This window comes from Asparagus officinalis, chromosome 10 (genome assembly GCF_001876935.1).
Source record: "Asparagus officinalis chromosome 10, Aspof.V1, whole genome shotgun sequence".
Taxonomy (NCBI): domain Eukaryota; kingdom Viridiplantae; phylum Streptophyta; class Magnoliopsida; order Asparagales; family Asparagaceae; genus Asparagus; species Asparagus officinalis.
In genome coordinates, this window is record NC_033803.1 from 63350508 (window position 1) to 63377549 (window position 27042).

Consider the following 27042-nt stretch of genomic DNA (forward strand, 5'->3'; position numbering starts at 1 on the left):
ATAACTGTCCATTATATATACGATGGATGGCCAACATCATTAACATTATACTAATGACTTAAAATGTCTCTGGAGGAGAGCTTGCATGTTTTTTTATTATCCTATAACTCAATAATCAAGTCTCATTTAGCAAAAACCTTTCCTTGACAAGTGAAAGGTCATTAACTTTAGTACTTTCCTCATTGACATTCTAGAACATGGCAGAGAATCATGTTAAGACATAGTTAACTGAGTACATGCACAAGTAGTACAATGACACATGATATGTAGGAAATTGCCCGCCCGTTTAGGGAATACCACCGTAATGCCAAAAGGATGTGATTTCTAGACCTATTTAGACAGTAAAAATATACAAATGGTGGAATGGACTCTTCACTTGTGGCATTTATTCAGGAGTCCAGCTTAGGTATTCATTTGAATAAAGAGCAAAGCAAGTAAAGGGTATTCATCATTGTGTAAAGTCTTTTATGCCCCAAACAATACTTTGTTAATAAAGATGCGAAACCAAGAAGTATTCTACTATGGCGCCTTGACAGTCGCAGCACATTCCTATTATATATGTCTAACCTATTATATATGCATTCTAACCTATTATATATGCATTCTAACCTAAGTCTCTGATTTAAATAACACTTTGAATGGTAATATACTGTCATAAAAAACTGAAGCACACTTCATAGTCCAATATATGTCAGGAACAGTCAGAAAGAAGATGAATAGAGCAAGGATTTAAACACATTAAAGTGAATTACTTAACATGATGGATATAATAAGTAAAAATCCCAGAGAAAAAAACCTGTGTCCAACTAGTATAATTGCAGGTGGAGAGTCTCCGTACATTGCCTTCAGAACAGCCAAAACATCATTGCATAGAGTCTGCAAGTTACTAAAATTAGTTATATTTTCCTTTAATAAAAAAACTATTTGCGTTGACAATGTGATACAGAAATAGCTTAAATTAAACATGAATAGTTAAAGAAAAATTAGATGAAAGGAAGCTCATACATCAATAGGTAAGTCCACATCATTATCGGTGGATGACTTTCCATGACCTCTCAGATCCATAGCTACAACCCGAGCCTTTTCTTTGATTTTTCTTGCAGTTAATGCAAAGGAAAGCCTGGCAAGATAATGAATATCTTTAGAACTAATAAACATCGTAACGTAAGCATAATCTTCTGTTCATTTCCAATTAAACATAAATATTGATATCTTAGAAGAGTGCATTTTCGACATTAAGACAATATTCTTTCAATTCAATATCATCTAAAGCTTTTAATTTTTTCAAATCAAACAAAAGACCAAAATTTCGAGATTAAGATGATATATGTATCTTTACAAATTATCTAGTTGCAACGTTTAAATGGAGCAATTATTCCTGCGTAGAAACCATCTAGTGTAAGGCTTAGAACTGCCCACTAACCAATACCCCGTCTTTAATATTTTATAGAGAAATTTCCTTCTTAATCCTAACAATTAATCTTAACTACAAATCAGAGATGTTGAACAGAATAGTTAATAACACATATAGCATTTCATATTAAAACCCCAAACACACTCGATCACAATCAATTTTGTCAATTATTACCCACATTCTGCTTAAATTAAATATCAGAACACCCAAAACACCAAATATAGTTAAACGAACATCAAATTCTTATGCAATGGAGAATGTGCAAGTGTAAATAGCATGTTGACCTATAAATTGATACTCAGATCACCTGCCGGTCAAATGTCGACGGAAGATTTTGCCAGGTATTAGCCACCCAGAGATCCCATGACTAATAACTAGATTTGATTGTTAAAAATCACTTCTATGCCCACAAATACCTGTAAAATTGATGATAACAGTAACTCATTTCGAGGTTCACGGTCAACAAAGTGCTTTTCACGAATATGTTCGAAAGAACCATGAAATTGATTTGATTCTTAAAAAGAAGATGGATTAAAACATTGACCTTTGGACCAAAATCAGCGGAGGCGGCTCACGGCTGGCGGTGGCCGGTGGGACCATGGGAGCGGAGGTGGCTCAGGCTGGTGGTGGTAGCGGAGGTCAGGAGGCGTGGCGATGGGAGGCTGGACCGGAGGTCTTGATGTTTGAGAGAGGAGAGGAGATCGGAGGGAGAGGGAGAGGAGGGGGACGCGGTGGAGGGAGGAGTAGGAGGGGGTTTCCAGAAATGAAAACAAATTTGGGGATGATTTATTCGTTTTAGGGGGGAAAGTAGGGCATTCGCGGGTTTAATTGGGTGAAATTTTTTAAAAAAATTGATCTATGTATTCTAGACGGAAATTTCCGTCTAGGATACTATTCTAGACGGAAATTTCCGTCTAGAATACCTGGTTATTTTTTAAAAAAAATAAAAAATAAAGTAACCGTCTAGAATACTATTCTAGACGGAATTTTCGGTCTAGAATATTTATTCTAGACGGAATATTCTAGACGGAAAATTTCCGTCTAGTTTAATACATTCTAGACGGAAAAAATTCCGTCTGGAATATTCCGTCTAGAATACGTGATTTTCTACTAGTGGGAGTTAATATCCCTCGTAGAACCAGTTCTCCCACTTCTTTCATTTAAAGTCATATTAAAGTCACCAAAGATGACCTAAGGCAATGGAAAGAGTTGGCTAATTCTTTTAATCTCCTACCGACACACATTTCTTTCTTCCGAATCATAAGGTGCAAAAAGTGCCACAAGCTTCCAATTACAAGGCTTATGAAGAAAAACATTAGAAACAGAGAAAATACAATTCTAGAAGCACATCACCTCTAGTTTCAATAGCATCTAAGCTAAGCCATTCATTCAACCTATTACCACCCATAGCATTAAGGGATCTAATTCTAGAGACATTGAGTTTGGACTCTTAAAATCGAACTTTGACTAATCTTCCTCTTGACAGGGTCATTAAGCCCTGTAATATTCAAGCATCATATCTTCATGGAAATTGATTAAAAACTTCGAAAAAGACCCAAGTATGAAACAATGTAAGGAGCCAAGTTCTCTGTATCTGCCTCTAGGGTCTTAACTTAGAGATAACCTCCTTAGATATTAGTTCTATAATTCCAAGATTTGCAGCAATTTTAACTAATGCCTCATGAAGAAAAGAATTAATTGGTCTAGTAGAAGTGAAGCAATTTTAATTCCATAAAATTACTCTATGTTTTTATTTGTTGAGATGATTATGTTTATAGTTTGAGAAATTCTAATGGGTTCAAAAGGGTGGAATTTTACTTATTTTTTCCATGCGACTATACTTTATTAATATATTAATGTATCTGAGTATCCTAGTAGTTTGTGTGTTCATATTGAATAAGGGGCTGCTTGGTTGTATGTTTTTACCATGTAAAAGGATGGAAAGTGTAAAAAAGTGGGTCCCAATGTCAGCTTTCATCACTTTCAATTGTTTGTTTGTAGTTGTGAAAATAGTGTAAAGTGATTTCATATGCTGATGTGGCTTGTAAAGTGATTTCATAAAAAAAAGACATGATTTTAGAAGAAAGCTGACATTAAAGTCAGGAAAAAATAATAAAAAATAATTCCAACCAATATGATCATTTGAGTAGGGATCACTTTTTACACTTCCCAAACAAACAATTAAAGTTACATTTACAAACCAAACAAGCAATTTATGATTCCAATGGAATAAAAAATAAACAAAGAAAAATATAAAAGTAAAATTGATGAGGTGGACAACAACTTTCCAAGTTGTGTCATAAATACACAACTTTACCAACAACAACCAAACAACCCCTAAGAGGCGTCATTTGTAGGCCAAATTTCATAAATACCCTGAAACTTTGGGGTGTCTTCCAACCCCACCTCGCCAATTCAAATTTTCACGACGGACCATCTTAATAGTGTTAATGGCGTTGTCAACCATTTTTTTTAAATAGGATAGGATTGGAGGGATGGATGTGAAGGTTATTGAACTCATCAATGTTTATTGAACTCATTAATGATAGCCAACTCATTATCCAATAGGAGGGGGACACCTCACTTGTCCCCTCTATTAGTCCCATATTTTGGGTCCCCGTAGCAAAGCTCTTTACTTTAACATAGTGCTTTTTTTTAAATAACAAATATAAAATGTCCTTTTTCAATATTAGTTCCAAATGTTCAAATTTTGAAATTAGCTCCTCAAATCATTAACCTGCTATTAGGTTCCTCCAATTCCCCAGTTTCATAAGTTGTATTGAGTTCGTCCGTATAGTCAGTAATTCCACTCGTGATTGGGAGAAAACTTATCAGAATTAGTGAACCTAATAGTAATTTCAACGATTTAAGAACTTTGGGAATTTAGGGACGTTTCAATGATACGACGGATTAATATCGATAAAATCCGTAAAAATTATCATAATTTATGCAAAGTGTAGATGATCCTACAACTAAACCCTATTCTGTAATTATCAAAAGTTGAGGCAGTTATTTGTAATTTTTTACGAAAAGAGAAACCACGTGCCATCCTTCCCAAGAATCAACCCCCTTCCACTTCAGATCAAAAACAAATCCCAAAAATTATTTAAATAATAATAATAATAATAATAATAATAATAATAATAAGAATCACCAAACTGAGAGCCGAAATCGTTCATCCCTTCCTCTGATCGAAGAAAGAGATGGAGACGGTGAAGAATCTGCTGAAACCGAAGCCAGACCCTCAGCAGCACGAGAATGGCAGCGGAAGCTCCGGCAAAGAGTGCCGCAACGTCGAGCGCAGGCAAGCGTCGAGTTTCCTCTCGTCGATCGATTGATCTAGGGTTCCATCTCGGATTTCTCTTTGAATTTTTTTGTCTGATTTTATTTATTTTATTTTATTTTATTTGGGTAGATGTTCAGAGAGAGGAGAAGAACGTTCAGAAAGCGATCAAGGATGCGGCTAAGCGCAACGATATGGCCTCAGCGAAGGTATAATCGATGTTTCTTTCTTCAGATTTTAAAAAAAAATATTTTAGTCTCAGTATTTCATCTTGGTGTGAAAAAAATCGTGATACTTCGCTACAAACACGAAGTCAATTAACCTAATATATAGCTTGTTGGTGTTTAGAAGTACACCGAAACTCTGAAGTTGTGTTGGGGATTGTGGGTTATAATTTCATATTCTAACATGACTCCGTAGGTTGAAGGCCCTTTTTGGGCGGAGTCCGGGACTCATGCCGCGATGTCAAATTTTTATTATTATAAATCCTCTTAGAAGTTTGTGGCCAACAAGATTCAGATGGGTAGTTCTGATACCATAATGATCTGGCCACTACACCAAAACTCTGAAGCTGTGGTGAGGGTTGACAGTTATAATTTTATATTCTAACAAGTTTTTTCTTCTTGGTGAAAACTTTGCCCAGGTAGCTAGGGCTTAGATTGTGTCATCACCTTCGATTTTACTTTTGGCATATGAGGTTTGGCGTTGCTCTTTGGTAACTATTGAGTAGTGGACTGTGAGAGCTTAATTCCTATTTACCATGCCAAATAGGAAGGGAACAAGGATTTGTAATGAAGGATTAATAGAAGTCTCTGGTCAGTCCCAAGATTGAGGGGTTTAGCAAATGTGCTTCTATACGAGTTAAGAGATAATCGTTCTGTTTGTGTTAGAGTTGAGTACTTTTACGCTGCGCAGCCCCTTGCTATGCACAAGATTTGCTTAAGCTTTTCTAAGGGTGGAGTAGCTAATTTAAACCTTTGTTTTGATCTCTATTTTTGAAGGGGGTTCCTGCTTAAGCCTACAATCTTAATCCTTGTCAGACACAGGAGATTACTGAGAACAGTTTTTTTTAGATATTTAATACTTAGAAGATGGGGTGACATATCTCCTATATTAGATTATCAGTTAGTTGTTTTTCTTTTTTTTCTTTCTTCACTTGACCTTTCTACACTTGTAAAAAAGACCGGGCATGCCTTAATTTAGACTACTTGATCTACTCTAGAGTTAATCCATTTTAAGTATCAAAAGTATCACTGATGTTGTTGGAAAAACTAGAAAGAATTAATGCAAGGAGACCATGTTTCAGATCTAAGTAATTTTTGGCTCTGCAGAAGCACGGTTGAAAATTTGAACATGCAAAGCCTAAGGAATCTTGAAATTGTGGTTCCATTTGGAATCTTTTTTTCCTTTTCAAAACTAAATTGTAGGGAACTAGGGATCGTGTCTTCGTTGATGATTGCGCATGGCTGGTCGAGTTACAAGACCCAAAAAGTGTCTACATAATAATATAAAGATGGACACAGGGGATTTATATATTTTATCTGCTTGAACTAGTTAATATAGATGGCATTAATTAGTTTATGGATCATGGGACTGGTTAATAAATAGTCTGATGGTTATGGTTTGGTTTCTTGTCATCATACATGGGTTTATATATGCTTTGCCACTGAGGTTACTAGCTTATCAGCTTGTCATACCTTCCAACTTAACTGATGTTCTTATGCTCTTGTTTCTTTAAAAACAATAGAAAATAAATTCATATGGACATGACGCAACACATGTAACTGACAATTTCAAAAGATTTATGTGCAGAATAACAATTACACGGAAAGAATATTTTTTGTTTTCCCATCTCAGGTAACGTGCATAGAAGTCACATAAACCACCAAAATATTATGTTTTCTTTTGAACATTCCTTTTTCCCCTTTCACTCATTTGTAGTAAACATATGTTCGTTAGAAAAGGTTGTTTCCTCCTTTTCAGTTATCTTACAGGTCTCCACTCAGAAAATTAATGTTACTCCCAACTTTTCACTAAAATTTTCTATTTGCCATCACATCTTGTATTAAGAGACTAGCAGAAGTTGCTGAGATGTCAATGATCTGATCCATGAATATAGAATAAATATATGTAGGTACTAGGTAGTAGGATAAATAACATGCTATTAAGCCATTTCGATTGGGTATACCAGCTTTAATTTTGCTTCAATTACAGTACTACTTCTTTTCTGTTGCCCATATTGCTTTCAACATTTTCTCTCAGTAGCTATCAGTTTTTAATTTTTGAGAAGCAAAATCATCTAAAATTTGCCAAAGTGTATACTTTCTAATACCAGATCTATGCCATATCTGTTATTCTCACTTGCAGACCTGTTTACCTACGTCTGTCTGGTATTACTACATCCAACGGCTGGAACTTTCTTTTCTTATTCTGTTGCACTTCCTCCACCTAGCACTGAGTTGTTTTCCTATTATAGATTCTTGCTAAGGAAATTGTGAGGTCGAGGCATGCTGTGAACCGCCTTTATGAAAATAAAGCACAACTGAATTCAATTTCAATGCATCTTGGTGAACTTGTTGGTAAGTCAATTTGAACTTGTCCTTTCTATGTCCCTGTTGTTTAGACTAGTTAGATTAAAAGTTACATGATTCCTTTACTTTTCATATAGCCTGAATTGATTTTGTATCTTACAGATTAACTAAAGAGAAACTTCTCCCACCTTCCATCCATATGATTACTGCTATAGATCCACTCAAATACTGTAGACAGCTAATTAAATAATAATACTAAAATGCTCTAATGATATCGTCTGTATTCTTCCTTTGAACAATCTTCTTTTTTCCAAAATAGTCTTAACTCGTTGTAGATTTATATATTTTACAAGACAACGAACCTTTAGCATTCCACTATGAAAATAGTACTACACTTCAAACACTTCTTTTTCTTAGCTACCTCAAAATTTAACTTTCCAACGTTAATCCTCTACATGATCCAAACCCAAACTTCTTCAACATGAAATCTCCTGTCCCAAATGAAGCTTGTGTTGGTCAAGGTTTACTGGATCTGCAAAATTGTGGAGCTTGGTGTAGAGGCGTGAGACATGGATAGGAAGGGAAATGTTGGTTTTGGAGAAGGAGATATTAGGTGAGAGGAGGATAATGGTTAAGATTTAGAGGAGCTGATGGGTGGTTGGCGTTCCGGGAGATGCTGTGACGAGAAAGATAGTGCAAAGATGTTGGTGGTATTAAAGAAAACCTTTATGCTAAATCTATATTGGCTAGCAAGCAAATTAAGTGAAAAGTTAGGAAGTTGGAGTAATTGTGCTTCATTTGGCACCAGTATGGTAAGTTTCACAAATATGACAAAGAAGTAGTCTTGTGGATACTCAAGACTCAGGTAGTTGTCCGTAATTTAGCCTTAATAACATAATGAAAGCCCTGTGCCATTGACATGTCAGAATTTTAATGTGTCAGTTTATTTACCTGTTCGATAATGCTTGTATGATTTGGGTTACCTACCAATTGAATCTAGTGCACATGGTCTATTAGTTACAGCCTAGGTTACCCGGACACTTCGTTTTGGGTGCTATATTCGTGTCGAACACGTGTTGGACATGGATTCACAGCGGACTAGCCATGCGACGTGTGGTTCAAAGCAAAACCCAATTTCCCCATTACTTGTAACCCTAAACTAGCTTCTTTGGTATATGGAGCTCAAAACCAAAAGGTTTTTGAACCCAAACCCCAAAACTATTACTAAACTATTTGAAAAATACCCATCATATCCCATGCTATCAAAAGTAAACTTTTATTGTTAAACCTTAATTTGTTGCTTGATTTGACTTGATTCTTAATTCTTTGTGGGAGTGTGCCTGTTTTTTTGTTTTTTTTTTTTTGGGGGGGGGGGGGGGGGGTCATATCCTGCCTTTTACAAATTTTTCATGCCCCATGTCCGCACCTGCACCCATAACCGTGCAACCTAGGTTAACGCACGAGGCAAACCATGTGCCTACTAAGGCTTTCTAAAGGCTTTCAACCTTTCAATACATAGAAAGGCCCCTTCGCTTATCATTTCTTTCTTTTCCGAGGCAGCAATAGGATATGGAAATGTATCGAAAAAAGGATTATTTTGTACCTCATCAGCACTTTATTAACGTTAACTGTATTCTTCAGTTCTACTTAGCTTCTATCTATCTAATTTTCCTTTCCATGTTTTAACAAATAAGTAGTGATGTTCATAAGCTTGAGGATGTTTTATATGATATAAAGTGACTCTTAGTTATGATAGTTTTATGCTTTCATATTCAGTGTGATACTTGCAATACTATTGTATTGGTTTGACTTGGAAAACTCCATAATAAGTTCCCAGTGCTGATTCTTATTCTCAGCAACTGCAAGAACTGTGGGCCATTTATCCAAGAGCGCAGAGGTCATGAAGCTTGTCAATAATCTCATGAAAGCTCCAGAAGTTGCTGCTACAATGCAAGAATTTAGTAAAGAAATGACCAAGGTAATCCATTTGATGTTGACTCATATACCTCGATTTTCCATGATTACTCTCCATCATCTATAGTATTCAAATTTTAAGATTAACTTTGAGAGGCTTATTCACATTATAAAGATAATAAAACAAGGTTTATTTGTTACTGCATTTTTACGGTCTACTTTATATTATTTTTTATGACTATACTCCATGTCATTCATTAATGAATCATTATAGATGTTTTGATACATTGTCTGTCTTTGAGCTCAGATAAAATATTGCTTCTTAGCAAAGGGCATCTATGCATTGATTGTATTCTTGCTGATAATCAAGATGTTATCTACGAAGACATGCAGGATGCAGCATGTTTTTTTGTTGCTCCATGTTCTACTGTCCTATAGATTTTAAATGTTGCATTGTTTATAGAAAATTTACCATTTTATGGCGGGCTTCCAATATTTCTGCTGCGGTAATTGTCTGAAACCATATATACATGCTAACTTTTGGCTTTTGGGTTATTTCTGAAAGAAACTTTTAAGAAAAAAGTCAGTTTAGCAAAGCACCATGTTGTTTATCAAAATGCAATTTTGGAAACATTTTGGACAAAAGTATGCCTCTTAAATATTCATTTTGTACCCAATATCTTCATATATATGTGTATATATATTTATTTATTCGTTATTTATTTATTTATTTGAGAAAACATCCACTCTGCTCACGTTGGGCTGTTCAGACTCATCAGCCACATGCAACAACCTTTGAATTTCCTTCAGCCATTCTCATGGGTATATGAATTTAGTGTTGGCTTTACGTGCATATTGACAACATACCTGCTATAGAATTCAGGAACATTCGTGATGTTATAGTATGACCACATAGCATATATCAGCTTGTTAAGATCTACACCAGTAGGCAGTAGTACATCTCATTCATATGCTGATATGGGGTTGCCTTGCCGTCACTTTGCAATTGTTGTGTACCACATTATAAGTGGACATTTTTTCTTAATCAATTAGCTTGCCAACATTGGATGATATTGTGTGTGTGTGTGTGTAAAAGAAGCGCCTCTTGATCCATGAATTTGTTTGTGTCATTATGGAGAGTTGATATTCTTATGGACAATCTCTTCGTTGGCATGGCATTGTTTTCTGTTCCATCTTGATATCTAACACTACACATGTTCCATTAGTGTACCTATGAGGTCATCCCAAGTTAGTCGCAGCACTTGGTATTACTCCATTTGTTCCAAGAGCCTTTTCCTGCTCCTCTTAGTTTTTTTGGAGTAGAAACAAGTTTTCTTTGAGCTTCCAGGTTATCAGTTTACTTTCACCTTGATGTATGTTGCATACTTGCTTAGAACTCGCAAGTTACGCAAGAAGAAATTTCTACTTTGATCATAAGCGGTATCAACTCATTTGTCATATGTGTAGATATATCAAGTTGGGAATTTAACTGATGATCTCAGTGAATGCCCAAAAGCTTCAAAAGAAAATGCATATTCCACCTCTAATCAAGAGTTCAATCAGTTTTGATCTATAAATGATTGAACAAAGAATTCTTAGATGATTTCTTGGATTCTTAGATTCTCTTTCCGAACAAACAAGTATTCTTTGATGATTGAACAAAGATCTAAGATCAGAGAAGCATCTGAGCCTGCAAGAGCACCAATAAATGATTGAACGAACAATAATTCTCGGTCTCTTTTCAAAACCAACTTTCCACTACAAACCGAACACAAACTTAAAAATTTGGATTCTTGATGATTTCTTGGATTTTTTTTATGTTGTCATAAATTTAAAATACAAATCCAAACACCAAACAGCCCATTCAAAAACAGAGATCTGGAAGATTGGGATTTGAAAGAATAATTGGGATATCGAGAAGAGACGGTTAAAGATCACAGGCCCCTTACATGAAAATGTACATTCTGTTAATGGCTGCTGATGCGGATAAGAGCTAATGGCAAAAAGGTCTAATTTGAGTGGTGCATTTATTTTTAGCTTGAGGCCGGGTTATTGGCAAAGGGCGTGAAAGATGAACAGGCATTTTGGTTATATTAGTCCACCAAATCTATACAGGATCAAACACATTAATCAATTGCTACAAAACACTTATTAAGATATTTCTCGACAAATATGAAATGTAGAATTAGGACATTGCATAGCTAAGAGGTCCATTGTAAAGAGGGTGTGGGTTATGATCCGTCAAGAGGTGGAATTGTTGAGACTCACATGCTTCAATTTGATTAGCAGGGTGCGCCTCACCACCAAGGCACCAATGCATTTCTTGGCAGCTTATTTGACAAAATGAGCTGCTACCTTATACCCATTTTCTTAAAATTTTTTTGTCAACATGTGGTCAAAGTGTGACACATGCACTTGTATTCTCAACTTCTTGGTCCTATTTACAGGCAGGGGTGATCGAAGAGATGGTGAATGATGCCGTTGATTCAGCTTTGGACTCTGAGGACATGGAGGAAGAAACAGAAGAAGAGGTCGAAAAAGTTCTTGCAGCAATAGCAGGCGAGACTGCGTCACAGCTTCCGGATGCTGCACGAAAGGAGATAATAAAGCAACCTTCAACAAGCCAAACAACTGCTGCAGAGGTATTTTGATATAATTGCTAAGCGCTCTCTTTTCTTTTTTTCTTTCATAACATTCGTGCGAGGTTGCTGGTACACCCCTTGTGCTATACATGTTCTACTTACTATCCCTAATTGTTATTTTTTTAAAAATTGCACTTACAACCCCCTAATCTTAGACGCCATTACTTCTTTAGCCTCAAATTTGAGGTCAATTTTGTTTTTGTTTTTTGTTCTTTTTAACCTAAAACCGAGAGTATAGGATAATCTCAAATTTGAGGTCAATTTTGTTTTTGTTTTTTGTTCTTTTTAACCTAAAACCGAGAGTATAGGATAATTTATCATCTTATAAGCTAACTTGGAAATTTAACCTAAAACCGAGAGTATAGGATAATTTATCATCTTATAAGCTAACTTGGAAAATAACATCGTCCGGAGTTTTGAGTTCAGGGTGTAAGTAATAATAAAATATCTTAGAGGCACAAGTGGCTACACCCTCATAGTACAAGGTGTGTATCTGCAATTATCCTGTACCGCAAAGAGCTAAAAGAAAATATGGGTTATATGTTGCAGTCAGAAGCCATTGCAGAGGGAGTTGATGATGAGGGAGAACTAGATGAGATCAGAGCACGGCTAGCTAAAGTAAGGTCGTAGTCTGTTCTCTGATGATATTGTTAATTGGTGGCGATTCGAACCTTGCCTCGAGGTTTTGTTGTATTCTGATATTGTAACTAATGTATGATTATCATAGAAGATTCAAGCTTCGACGGTTGTATATTTGCATATATATATGCTGTTTATATGATTATATCATTCTGCCGAAGCACATATTTAGGCGAGGGATGGAAAGCCATTGTTCACTATAACATTTTGACACATATAAACTAATTTTTTTTCTTCATTTCTTAATGGTGTGAATGTACATTTATGCCGTGGCATATCAAAAAATTATTATTGCATATGAAACAAGATATAAGCCTTCGCATTGTCACATTATATTTTAGCTATGTGATTAATATACCAGGAACAAATTTGCCTGAGAAGTAGAATTATATTATAGCAAATCAATTACAGACTGTTAGTGGTATATTTCCAACTTCCATTATCATAGATGTAAATAAAAAGTGTTGATAAACGCAATCATGATTCAAAGAATTAGGTAGACCTCTCCAAAGAAAAGGTGAGCAAAAATTTGTATGCCAAAACTAAAATAATAAGTTTTTGCTTTCAAATAAATAGGCTAAGAAGAGAGTTTGATACCTTTGCACTGTTTTATACCGTACATAACGGGATGAATTAATGTAGGCTTTTATCTTTGCTTTTATATTATCAGAAAAGGTTTTTTAGGGTTTGTGTTGTCCTACATCACTGATATTTATCAAGAACTACAACAATTCCAATTTCTTAATTCAAACAAAATAGTTGATTAACACAAACCTGAAAATGAAAAATATCCACCTCCAACTGCTTTCTTGACACTATTTATGTAGTTAGTCTCCTGTTTTAGATATGGAAATAAATTGTGATCATAAACATGCATGTGTTTAGCACAGTTATCGAGTCATCCTCCAATGTGGAGGATGATAAAGAATGAGTCTCCAAAGAACCTGTTAACTAGATGAGAGATCATCTTCAACCTCTAGCCGGAAATATATTTTTTACTTGAAAGTAGAACGGTAGAAGTAACATCTACTATCTTTACTCTAGCTACTTCATAGCTATTTTCGTGCACAAACAAGTAGAACGGTAGAAGTAACATCTACTATCTTTACTCTAGCTACTTCATAGCTATTTTCGTGCACAAACATGCTCTTTTTGACCAAATTTGGGATATATCTTTACTCTAGCTACTTCATAGCTATTTTCGTGCACAAACATGCTCTTTTTGACCAAATTTGGGATATGATGTGTTACCGCTAGCAATTTTTTTTTTATCCACAAGCTACTTCCCAAATTATAAGGAAGTATCTAGTAAAGACGACCCATGATATTAATGTGCATCCAAAGGGTATCAATCCTTGAATCGATGCACGAATCATGAAGTCCAATGATCCAATGATTGATATCCTTTAGGTGCACATTTAATGCCATGAGCCATCCCTACTGGATACCTTCTTCTAAATCACATAGCAGATAACTGCATTGACTAATTTGAAATATATACTAGAGATTGGAGGCTAAATATCAATTTTAATGATTTGGACTAAATTCAGATTATGAAGTATGTAACAGACCAATAAATGAAATACCCATTTGGAGAAGTACTATTTTTAATCAATTTATTTTCTAGTGGTGGTTTCAAAAGAGAACACCCGCGTCCAACGCTCAACCCCACAAAGCTTACAAACTCTCCAGTACTCTCTCCTTGTACAAGGCCCCTCCCTCTGTCCTGTTATTTCCTTTTTCTTTTCTCGTTGCTTCTATTAGCAAAAGCATGGAGAATGGAATCTCAGAAGAAGATATGCAGAGGATTTTCAAGCGTTCTGACATCAACGGCGATGGCAAAATATCCTCGACAGAGCTCGGGGAAACTCTACGTGCTCTCGGCTCAACATCAGCCGATGTGGTTGTGGTGCAGAGCATGATGGACGAACTCGACACCAACAACAATGGATATATCGATTATAACGAGTTTGTTGCCTTCTGCAAGGATAACCCGGGCCTTATGAAGGACGTTGCCGAATCCTTTACATAATTGTTTGTTGCTGAATCCTTCGGATATTACTGAATGGTGATGTTGAGGAATCTTGCATGTATTACATGAGTGCTTGGCCTTTTCATTTAATGTTTAGGTATTATTCTTGTAGCTACGCATGGTGCTAATTTGAAATCAAACTTGAACTTGGATGTGGGCGATTTTCCTTATTCTCCTTTGTTGCATCAAAGGAGATAGCTTGATACAAGTGTTAGGACTCAAAATTCCTACAAGCGAGAGAGAAGTCAAGGACAAAAAAAGCAATAACAGAAGATAAATATTTTTACGTGATTCGGCAATTTGCTTACGTCCTTGGCTACACTTAGGTTTTGTTATTTTCTTTCTGATCAAGTTACAATTACAAGATAGAGCGCTAATATATATAGATAGAGACTACGACTACATGCTACATGTAGGTTAGAGATTTACCTTTCTACATAAGATATAGTTTTAGAACACCACAACTCCAACAACAAGCTATAACTTAGCCTCTGTCTCTGGACAATGTGATGTGAATCAATAAAAATACAAATAAATAATTAGTTGATAAATTAATTGCTCTTCTCCATCAGTAATTACTCGATGCTACCTTATACCAACCAAGCGTTGCGGCTTGTTGAAGAGATCATTTCTGAGGCATTTCTCATTTGAAGCCACAAGAAACCGACAACTGATCGATTGCAAGCAATTGACAAATCCTGTAATCTAAACAAAACGATCGATTAAGTAAGGCAGAAGTTTGTCAAACATCAGATTGCACACAACAATCACATATCATTTTTCTTTTTTCATGCCGCTGGAAGAAGGCAGAAGTCTGTCAAACATCAGATTGCACACAACAATCACATATCATTTTTCTTTTTTCATGCCGCTGGAAGAAGTCTCGATCCCATACATTTGCTTCAAAGTATCGATCACAGGGCGAAATCCAGTGCGCAAGGGAACAACGGAAGCAGCACGGAGATGCTGAGCATTACTGCTCTTTGGCTTCGACAGTGTAAGCCTGCACATTTCCCCTTCTAATACCTCTGCTGCCTTTTCGGCTGAAACTCACAAAACACACCAAAATAAGTGACGATAAACGAAAGAGAGAACATTTTGGATTTTAGAGAGAGAGAGAGAGAGAGAGCGCGCACCCGCGAATGGATGGAGCCTGCAGAAGTGAAAGAATTCGTCGGCTGAGCAGCCGAAGAGGACACGGGTGACGCGATCGAAGAAGATCACCACGATTACCTCGTCGGTAGTAGCAATGGATACCTACCGAGCAGCACAAATCACAATTGATTGGTCTTAGTGTACTATTAAGTATGAGCTGAAAGTTCGTTTAGCAAAATAAGTCGTAAATAAAAAAGTAGTGCAACCAGACAAGTGTGGTAGTAGAGAATAGTCTCTTAGCTCAATACATTAGTCCCCAATCTTCATGTTTTGCACTGATTCAAATATTCCTATCTTTTAAATCATCATGTATTTGTGAAATACAATCTTTGTCTTTTAGGTAGCTCATTTTGCTAAACAAATTACAACCTTACACCTAATTTCCGTAAAGTAAAATTTAATTATCCTGAATTTTTGGATGTTTAATATTTTTAAGAGAATGATGAATATGAGGTGACAACTTATTTAGTAAAATGAGCTACCAATAGATAAGAGTAGTGAGACCATCCACACATTTTGATATGATTGGCAAGATGAGCCTCATCACGTGACTATCTCATGATAGCCTATTTAGCAAGATGTGCTGTCATTTCATACCCATTATGTACAATTTTTAAATATGCATAAAACATACACTATAGGAAAGTTAACTCTAACAATATTAAAGGTATTGTCAAAAACCTAAACTTTAAATATCTTAATAGTTAAGGAGTAGAAAATGAAGAATCACGTATAAATGGCTAATCGCACATAAACCCTCCATACCATGACATTATATCATGTATTACCTCTTAAGTATGATATGGTAGAAACCTCTCAAGTTTGGCATAAGTCTAAGCAGAAAAAAATTATAGTGAGGGTTAAGGGCTATATTTTTTCACTCTAATATGCCTTTGCATGTTTGAGCACCCTTTTTATAGGTCGAAATCTAGACATACACAGCTGTTCTAGCACTAACTTAAAGCCCTTACCGCTGCAAAAAACTCCAAAGTTATGATAATGGATAGACTCCTATAAATTGTGATTATCATTAGAGATTTGTGGCGTTAGACTTGATATAATTCCGCACTGCGCACCTCTGTCCTAACTGTTATTTTCCATCTCCACCGTAAACCTGGTCGAAAACAACACACCTTCCAAGAAAGAGGAGACATGGATGGTGACGGTGGGGTTGGACTCCATTTCAATTCTCGAGGATCTATCCGTGCTAGAATATAAACTGTAACCCACAATCCTCGCTATAACTTTAAAGTTCCAGTGTATTGGTTGGGTCCTTTCACATATGGGACTAGTAGTCCCATATGTTTTCTGAGTTCATCTCAATGTTTTATAAAATTTTCTGAGTTCACTAATCCGTGATTAAAACAACGGGACTACTAGTCCCGTATGTTTTCTGAGCTGTTTTGCAAAATAGACATCTTTTTGGCCTATTGGCCAAAAAGAGGTCTATTTTGCTAATTATTTAGCAAAACGGTCTATTTTGCTAAATAATTAGCAAAAACGGACTATTTTGCAAATTTTCCCTATATTTCTCCTTACTGTCATCAGAAAAAAGAACATGGAAATAGGATTTTTAGGTGGGTATTGGATTTACAAGGATCCGATAGACGCGTTTGCACCCGGGATTTGCGGAGGAGTTGTTGGAGCAGAAGGAGCAGAAAGAGGAAGGGTCTTCAGGGAGGGTCCTCTCGCAGATGGAGCAGGCTCTGTAGCTGATGCTTTCGCTCGTGTCCACCGCCACGATGGTGCAGAATGGGAGCGACCACTTGTCTTCCTTGTTAGTGGATCCGGATTTGGGTCCGAACCCGGGTCCGCTGGGCTCCATTTCGGATTTGGAGGATCAAGAGACGGAGGTCAAGTGAAGAAAGGGTTCTGGTTGTTATTTTGGTGCCGAAGTAAATGCCCGTGCCCGTGCAGTACACGGGCGTGTGAAGAAAGGGTGGTATATTTGATCTGAGCCCTTAAATGTCCTTGATGTTGACTTTTATGAGAGTCAGTGAGGGCACTGACGTAGTGTTTTGCAAGTGTGAGAGTGTGTTTCTTTTTAGGGGTTGTTTGGTTGTTTTCCGAAAAAAATCGGAAATGGAAATGTCATATTTCATTTGCTTTCATCACATTTCAAGACATTTACCAGTTTTCTTTTTTTCTGTTTGTTTCGCAAAGAAATCACCCCATTTCACCGCCATGTCACACTAAAAACAAAAAAAGCCGCAATAGTAACAGTAGAATAGATTTCCATTTATTGTATTTGTTTGTGAAAAAAAAAAGAGAAATATAGGTCAGCCGCAATAGTAACAGTAAAATCAGCATTTAAATAATCTGTTTTATTCTCTTATACTATTTCAACAGTGCTTTTATTAATTAAAGATTCATAGAAGTGACATTTCCAAGTGTTTTCAGAGGTTTTTGTGTAGGATAAACTAACGATCTAGACATGAATAATTGAACTAGAAATTCAGATTAAAGTTACCGTTCACCGACGAAAATAATGGAAGTCTTCTCCTCTCTCCTCCCGTAGCCAATGATGGGAATTAGGTCTCTTTTCTGCATACGGTTTCAAAAAAAATATTTAAATTTTTCAAAAACTTTCAAAAGTCGGGTGCGCACCCATTTATTTTAGAAAACAACTTGTTGCCATGATTCTAATTAGGATAGTTTCCGAAACCTTTTCCTTAAAACAAAAGTACCACTAATGGTTGATCGTGAAAACACTATATGCTCTAATATGGCACAAGGTCACTCCACGGTCCAACCGCTAGTACCACTAATGTTCTAAAGACATTTTCCTTATGGTGGTTTTAGTGGAGTGTAATAGAGCCGTACATCCCTTATGGTCAAATCCGATGTACGCCCTTAAGTGTCCTCTGCAACATACACAAACATGTATGCCGTTCTGAAACTTTTACCGGCATCCGCCATGTGAAAACCATCACCTTTAGTCCAGAACGAAAGCCTCAAATATGATGCCCAATCATATTCAGCTTCTGCACAAATTTAAGAGTCTCTTTACTTTAACCTTTATGACTCTATGGACCACTGTCTTTAATTCGAGTTTCTTTACAATTAACTTGAAACTCTTTACTTTAAACTTTAGTTTTCTTTACTTTAAAATATATATATCAAGCAACAATGACCAAGAACACAATGCTTGAAAATATCAAACTGCTAAAAATTAGCACAATAGTTTCTTTATGAGCTCAAAGCAATCCAGAATATAGTACTTGAAAACAAAACAAAACTACTACGACAACTGAATCTCACTGATCATATAGAATCGAAAGACTCTAAAATACCCATACTGGATACATGTTCCTTGAAGAGCCCTGGAGAAATTCCCTTGGTCAAAGGATCAGCAATCATCAACTGAGTCGGCAAATGAGGAACCTCAATCAATCCTTGTTCGACCTTATCAAGGACTAACAAGTACTTCACACCGATGTGCTTATTCCTGCTAGAAAAATTCTTGTTCTTTACAAACTGTACGACTGCCTGATTGTCACAATACAATTTTACTGGTCTCTGAATGTAATCCACCACCTTTAGTTCACTGATGAAATTCTTGAGCCAAGAGGCATGCAATGTTGCTTCAAAAACAGCAACATACTCTGCCTCCATGGTGGATGTCGTCACTAAGGACTGCTTGGCACTTTTCCAGGAAACTGCTCCTCCAGCGAGCAGAAATATATAACCTGATGTTGATTTTCTGCTATCAGCACATCCTGCGAAATCTGAATCTGAATAACCAACGACTTCTAGATTTTCAGACCTTCTGTAGACCAACATGAAATCCTTGGTCCTCTGCAAATACCGCAAAACCTTCTTTACAGCTTTCCAATGAGCTACACCAGGATTTTGTTGAAACCTGCCTAATATTCCCACGATATAACTGATGTCTGGCCTGATGCATGACACCGCATACATTAGACTGCCAACTGCAGAGACATACTCCTCAGAGTTCACGAGCCTACGCTCAACTTCATTTCGTGGACATTGAGATTTGTTGAACATATCTCCTTTAACAACTGGGGCTTCACCTGGTGCACAAAACTTCATGCCATATCGCTGAAGGACTTTCTCAATGTAAGCCCTTTGAGATAAGCCCAACAAGCCTTTAGTTCGATCTCTATGGATCTTGATGCCCAAAACATAATGAGCATCTCCGAGGTCTTTCATATCAAAATGCCTCGAAAGAAAAACTTTAGTCTCATGTAGGAGATGAATATCGCTACTGGCAAACAATATATCATCTACATATAATACTAGAATGAGGAATCAGCTCCCACTGATTTTGAGGTATATGCAGCGATCGACAGGGTTTTCTCGGAAGCCATATGACTCATCATGTTGCGAGCAACATCTTGATAAGTACGATTTCTTCTTTCAGCTACTCCATTTTGCTGCGGAGAACCTGGGAGAGTGTACTGAGGAACAATGCCTTGTGACCTCAAGTACTCAATGAAAGGACCATGATTTGTGCCGTCCTGATCGCTTTTACCATAGAATTCCCCACCTCGATCAGAACGCACAGATTTAATCTTTCTTTCTAATTGTTTTTTCAACTTCAGCTTGAAAGATCTTGAAAACATCCAGTGCCTCATATTTGTGGTGAAGACGAAAAAAATAGGCATAGTACAAAAATTATCTATAAAGGAGATGAAGTATCGCTGACCACTATAAGAGAGAATGGGAAGGTCCACAAATATCTGTATGACTGAGGTCAAGGAGACCTTCACTCATGAATTACTATTAATCCTAGGACGCTTTGTACCAGAAGAAAATGAATTCACAGACATACAGAGAGGGGAAAGAAGAGATGCATCCAGATTTAATCTATAAAGACCGTCAATTAAGAAACCATGTCTGATAACATCCAAACCAATTTTGATAGAAACAAAATTATTCTAAAAAACAAAACTATAACCAGATTCAGAAAATCTAGAAAAGAAATAAGCTTCTCATAGAAGGTACATAGAAAGCGTCTGATAAAACTAAAGAAACTCCAGAATCCAAGCGCATACTGAAAATCCCAACGAGCTCCACCTCCAAGGGCTGTGAGTTTCCCAAAAACAGCTGCTCATTTGCCCTTGCCTTCCGACTGTGGATTATTCTCTTCCTTTTTCTTCAGCCACTGCTTATACTTCAGACAATCTCTCTTCATATGACCAGGTTTCTTACAGAAGAAACATTCAACCCTTTCACTTGCTGAAGAAGTGCTAGAAATAGTTGAAAGATTACCGAAAGACTTCTTCCCCTTATTGTGCCCTTGATACTTGAAGGATTTCTTTCCTGCCTTATTTGGTCCAAGCTTGTCATGTGCTAGATTTGCCATCTCAGCTTTTTCTATTTTCAGTCGCTCTTCATCGGCAACACATACAACAATAAGCTCATTCAAGTCCCATTTCTAGTCTTGAGAACTGTAGTTCACCTTAAAAGTGTCAAATTTGCTTGGTAGAGAAGCGACTGCAAAATGAACCATTAGATCATCCTCTAACTGAAGTCCCAACTCCCTGAGACGAATGATCAACTGAGAGACCTTCAAAATGTGCTGCCGAACATCACCACTTCCATCATATTTCAGATTAATGAGTTTGACCAGATAATTGTACTGTCTCGCTCTAACGGATCCCTCAAACTGCTTCTTGATGGTCTCAAGCAACTCCTTAGCAGTTTCACAAGCCGGAATCCCTCCACGAATAGTCTGGTCCACCGATGCTCTAATGATCAGCATTGCAAGCTTGTTGGCTTTGACCCACTTAGCATGAGATTTCTTTTCAGATTGACTTGATGACTCATCAGGCTCTTCTGGCTTATCTTCAGTGAGAACATAGTCGTAGTCAAGACACCCAAGTACTATTTCAACTTGCATCTTCCAGTTGCCATAGTTGGAACCGGTTAGGGGCTCAATCCCAGTCAGATGCTTCTGGATAAACTGTCCGTCCATCTGCATTACACCATGGACGTATAAATCAAATGAGACCTTCAATTTTATTAACTTTAATATTTCCACATCCAATTTAGGGTTAGAATGGATGGGTCAGAGTGTTTTACGTATGCAACCTTCCACTCTGCGGGACAGGCGGGTGCATCATCTCATCACACCTTTGGGCAAGTGATTTGATATGCTATTCGCCCCCCAAATGTGATATATATAATCACCTACAGAACTAGCCTACACAATGTCAGTTTGATTTGAACACTTCCTAACCTTTGGGCAATAGGGTTATTCTCCTCTTACTGACATGTTTCAACTATCCTGCACCACTTATCCTGTAGGGGATTTCCTAGACACCTTTGGGCAAGACTAGTAGTCCACCCACAGATAAGTGCAACCTGCCAGTCCAAATGAGACTAAACTTAACCTTAGAAAATTAGGGTATTATAGGCTGGTCACCTTTGGGCAAGACACTGACCTACTCTACCATAATTTCTAAGTGACTGTTTTACTGATCTTCCTTAACCCATAGGTTGATCTAATACTATAATCCGTTTTATCATCAACCCAAATATTTACCCCACCTGAATTAAGGATATAATCAGGGTAAATCAATTATCTTTATGTGCATACAATAATCTTTATGAATTTTCCAAATTACTGTATTAAAACTTTATAAAATGAAAATTAAAACTGTATAGTTGAAAAGTACACAAAATGATCTTTCCAACGACTATTTATGGGCTCAAATCGGACTTAAAACGGATCTGTAACGACCAAAACAAAATGAATGGTCAAAACTGTAATGGGTCGGGTCTGGAAATTAACGGATCTGGCTCATTACATAATGGGTTGGGTCAGATTTTAATGGATCCAATCCATTACTGTAGCGGGTCGGGTCCATTACATACTGGATCGGGTCTTCCTTAATGGGTTATAGGGTTATATAACTTAAAAATAAATAATTAGATTAATTAATTAATTTAATTAGTAAATAATTAGATTAATTAATTAATTATAACCCTAATTAAAACCCTAACCCTAATGCCACCCAACCCAAGAGCCGCCGCCAGCACCCAATCTCCCACAGAACCGACCCTCCGCCGTCGGCCGCAACCCCGCCACCTGCCGCAACCCCGCCACTGGCCGCCGCTCACCGCTGAGCACCGAATCCGCAGAGAGAGAGAGAGCGCGTGCATAGAGGGCGTGGCATGGCGAGGAGCAGCCATGGTTGAAGACAAATTAGAACCTTCATGGCGACGGTGTGGAGAGAGATCAGCAGCAAGATAGTTGAATATTATTATATATATATATATATATTTTTTAATCTTTGCTGCGGCTGAGGTTGAGCAGCCATGGCGGAGATTGATTTTTTTTTTTTTTTTGAAGCTAATGACCAAGATTAAATCTTTAATAATCATTATATTGGCCATGGCCGCCGCAGAACTTCTACCAGATGCAAATCAATGAAATATTTAATAATTATTATCCTTGCCATGGCCGCAGAACTTCTCGCAGATGCAAAACGATAATAATAATAATAATTTTTTAATTAATCCGAAAAAACTTTAAATCTAGATCAAAAATTCATGCACAAACTGTGCTCTGATACCACTGTAGGATAAACTAACGATCTAGACATGAATAATTGAACTAGAAATTCAGATTAAAGTTACCGTTCACCGACGAAAATAATGGAAGTCTTCTCCTCTCTCCTCCCGTAGCTAATGATGGGAATTAGGTTTCTTTTCTGCATACGGTTGAGAGGAGGGACTCCCACCCTTTAAATAGATATTTATGATTAACCCTACCCATCATGGTTTAATCACAACCGTGGGATTACACTCCGGTTGATCCTATCCTTTAGATATTCAAGATAACCACCCAACTTGATAAACTTGAAACTGTCTAACCAGACCATGTGGTTAGCATCCTGATCCTAACTTGAATCGATGGCAACTTTAAATCAAATCCAAAATCGAGTAGGTTGGGCCACTTGGGTTCGTTGGATTAATCGAACCCAACATTTTGGTGTGAAAACACATTTCTTAAAATTTGACATGGCATCCTACGTGGCATCCCCCTTTTCTTAAAACTCAAAATGAAACAAACATATGAAATGGAAAACGGTTAAAACCAAAATCTGAGGTGGCAGGGGGGGATTTCCTCAAAGGTGACATGGCGGGGGGGTTTCTCATTTTTTTGGGCAAACAAACAGCCCCTTATTTTTTATGTAGGATGCATAAAGAGAAAAATCATTGAAAAGTGGAGCCTTCACGAGCAAACGCGGATACAGATATATTACTAAGTTGTCCGATAAAAATGACCATATCTCCCGGTCCGAAAGGTGAATTCTGATATATTATATGTTATGTTGTTCCCAATCATCTAAGTGCGACCCTTTACTAGCAACGGATAGATGTACATCTGCATACATTAATGCTCCAATCAAGTTGGCGGCTGGAGATCAACAGGGACGACAACTCAGCTGACTTGTCGAGTCGTCATTCCCTCACATCGACTCGAAAGACAGTACTTGTCGTCCCCCTTTTGTCGAAGACGACTCGCAACGAGCCCACTCAACCAACTACTTGACGCCTTATGAGGTCGACTCGAAAGACATTACTTCTCGACGAAGCTAGAAGACAACTTCAACCTCGAGCCTCTCCCATTGACAACGTGTCAGCGTCACATTTAATGTTTAGTAGACGCCATCATACCTCTAGCACCGGTAGCATTCATGACTCATCGGACCACGTCAGCACCGCTATGCCTCAGATCACTTTCCATTTAATGCCGATGTGATCTCTCCTCCAGTCGCCTGCTGACACCTGTAAAGCGAGTGCTGACGCAGCTGTCAAGCCACGTTTCTTCATCGCCATCCTGTGCTCGGCCACAATGACGGTTATGCCCCTTCGACACTACTATAAATACAAGGTACTATTCCCTCATTGGAGGATCCTGGTTTTTTCTGCGAAATCAGTGTCTTCAACAAACCATACCACACGCAAAAGAACTCTCACGGTTCTTTATTTTCTCCACTCAAAGCTCACTAGCTGACTAGATCGTTGGAGGAATCACGAGGGAACCAGTCCCCGTCCTCTTACGTGTTTCTACTTGTGTAGGCTTTTCAGCGACCCTGTTTGGTGGAAAATTTGTAGTAAAAAGAAAAATTGAAAAAAATATATTTAATTTGTATTCTCTCAATCTTGATTACAATTTGGACTTCCTGAATACAAAAGAGAAGAGAATTAATGCAAATCCTCTCCTTTGTTTAAGTCTGGGTTCTTCACGATGGCGATGAAGTACCTCCCTCGAATGCTCGCGTCGAGTTTGCTCTCTGTTGACGATCTGAACGTCTTGATTCACTGGAACAATATCTCCTCCTCACGATTTGACGCTGTGGAGAACTTACAAAGCAAGTTTTAGAACTCTGAACGAGTTCGAAGCTCTATGAAAGAGTTGATTTAACCGAAATCGGTTTGTAAGCCAAGGATGAAGAAAGCTCCTGTTGCCGAAGAATGATCTGAGCTCTCCCAAGATAAATACCACTCTCCCTTAAAGATGATATGCCAAAAGATCTCTTCTGTGCTGCTGAAAAGAGGATGAATCCGAGAGCCAAAATGAGACCCCCCCAAGAGAAGCCTGAACTCAGTTGAGTTTACTCTTATTTATAAGGGATTAAGGGGTGTAATCGCCCCCTTAATTCGCTTCTAAGTAGGGCTGAATGGGGTATAACCGCCCCTTAAATTGCTCCCCAAATCTTGGGGAAAACAATTTTAAAACCGTTCAGTTCGTGCTTTGAACGAGTCAAACGCTGAAAAATAGCGTTCATGGCTCGAACTCTGCGTTTTAGACTTGAAACATAAAGTTGGGCTTATTTTGGTGGTTGAACGCACAGGTAGCGCTGCGTTTGTAAATCTGAAATGCAGAGTTGGGACGCAGAGATGAACTTTGCGTTTGAGTTCGCGAACTCTGTGTTTTTAACTGGAGCGCTGGAGATGACATCTGCATTTTGACTCTGAAACGCGGGCATGACCTCTGCATTTTGATGTTATAACACAGGGATGTCCTCTGCGTTTTGAGGTTGTAATGCAGGGAGGACCTCTGCGTTTTGAGTCTGAGACGCAGAGGTGAGCTCTGCGTCTTGATTTGAAAAGACCGTCAATTTGTAGTCTCTTTTGTTAGAGCGTTACAAAGACCGTCATCTTGTAATCTTCATCTTAACTCCTTGAAAATATGAGAGTCGTCAGATTGTAACTCCCGATGTTGATTGTGAAGGCTATTGAACTAGAGCTTTCATCGGTTATTGTGAATGTCGTCAAATTGTAACCTTCATCGATCTATGTAAAAGTCTTCAAATTATAGCCTTCTGGAAATCGTCAAATTGTAACTTCCATCATTGGTGTTTGATGGAGGATTAGCTATCTGTTATGATTTTTAGACAGCCTACAGACCCACCTAAGAACCGGGTATTCGGTGAAGGAAGTGGCCCCTCATCAACCCAACCTTACCCCTATCCAACCGCGGATATTATTGACTGTGTGATCACTTAACATCAACATTATATGTGTAAATGCCTATCTTGATAAGACAGGGCCAACCAAATTGACATTCTTGAAATCTCATCAGCGGTACACAATTGAAGTAGAAGTTCAAAAATAATATAGTTTGAGTTTATTTTTAGTAATAAAATTAGAGTCAATTTAGATTAGGAAACAAATTCATTTTTGATTCAATTTGTACTGATTTGTTCCTCTATTTTAGGGGGTCTCTTACGTAGTTTTAAAGAATGTCGTTTTTAGGTAGGGTTGGGGGTGTGGGTAGTTTGGGTTGGGTGGGGGGGGCTGTTAGGAGTAGACTTTATTTTGTTTTCTATTTAAGAAGAATGGTTGTAACTTTCATAAGTAGGTCACTTTTATCAATAAATTTTTTCTTATTAAATTTTCTTCGTGAATTTAAAGGTTGTTCTTTATGGATTCAAATGGCATCGCAGTGGATTCTGAGGTCCATCACTTAAGACATGCGTTAATTTTTCAAAAGGTATTTCTGAAGATATGACGCACAAAGCAAAATGGAGACTTTTCTTAAATATATAGTATGACATATATTATAATGTCATCCTATCTCTTAAGTGTGTTTGACAAAACTATGCAAAACTAGACCAGTACAAGTCCTAGCTTAGTCTTGTGCTAAACTAGTTTTCTTTTGGACCAATCCCCTGGTCCGAAAGAAAACTGGTTTAGAAGCCATATTTTGGCCCACGAAACAGGCCAAATCTGACCCTCTTGTTTGCCAACTCAAAAATCTTTTAAAATTGGGTCAATTTTGAACCTCGCCAATTTTGAAAGATTGCCAAACACACCCTTAAGAAGAAAAGTTATTTAAGTTAATCCATTTAGAATAACCGAAATGATTAGATAATATTCTACTTTATTAAATAAGATAATATTTTCATTCTTGAGTTTTTTTAGTGGTTGGAGTAGGAGAGTGTGTGTGG

General features: G+C 37.4%; 3 protein-coding genes across 3 annotated transcripts; 1 reads left to right on the forward strand and 2 right to left on the reverse strand.

Annotated features, from left to right (window-relative positions):
• Positions 4532-12656, forward strand: LOC109826221 (vacuolar protein sorting-associated protein 24 homolog 1-like). Its single transcript, XM_020393231.1, is given in 8 exon segments — positions 4532-4663; positions 4666-4694; positions 4696-4729; positions 4830-4906; positions 7174-7276; positions 9085-9206; positions 11590-11784; positions 12334-12656. Coding segments are annotated over 8 exon segments (687 nt in total). The 5' UTR covers positions 4532-4617; the 3' UTR covers positions 12415-12656.
• Positions 14999-17508, reverse strand: LOC109825653. The gene is made up of 3 exons (XM_020392517.1): positions 17205-17508; positions 15592-15712; positions 14999-15498 (listed from the first exon to the last, which is right to left on the reverse strand). The coding sequence occupies exons 1-3, from the start codon at positions 17433-17435 to the stop codon at positions 15305-15307; spliced, it is 546 nt and encodes a 181-aa protein (XP_020248106.1). The 5' UTR covers positions 17436-17508; the 3' UTR covers positions 14999-15304.
• LOC109826810 lies at positions 21012-24424 on the reverse strand. Its single transcript, XM_020393830.1, has 2 exons — positions 24326-24424; positions 21012-21551 (listed from the first exon to the last, which is right to left on the reverse strand). Exons 1-2 carry the CDS (start codon positions 24422-24424, stop codon positions 21012-21014), a joined length of 639 nt encoding a protein of 212 aa, XP_020249419.1.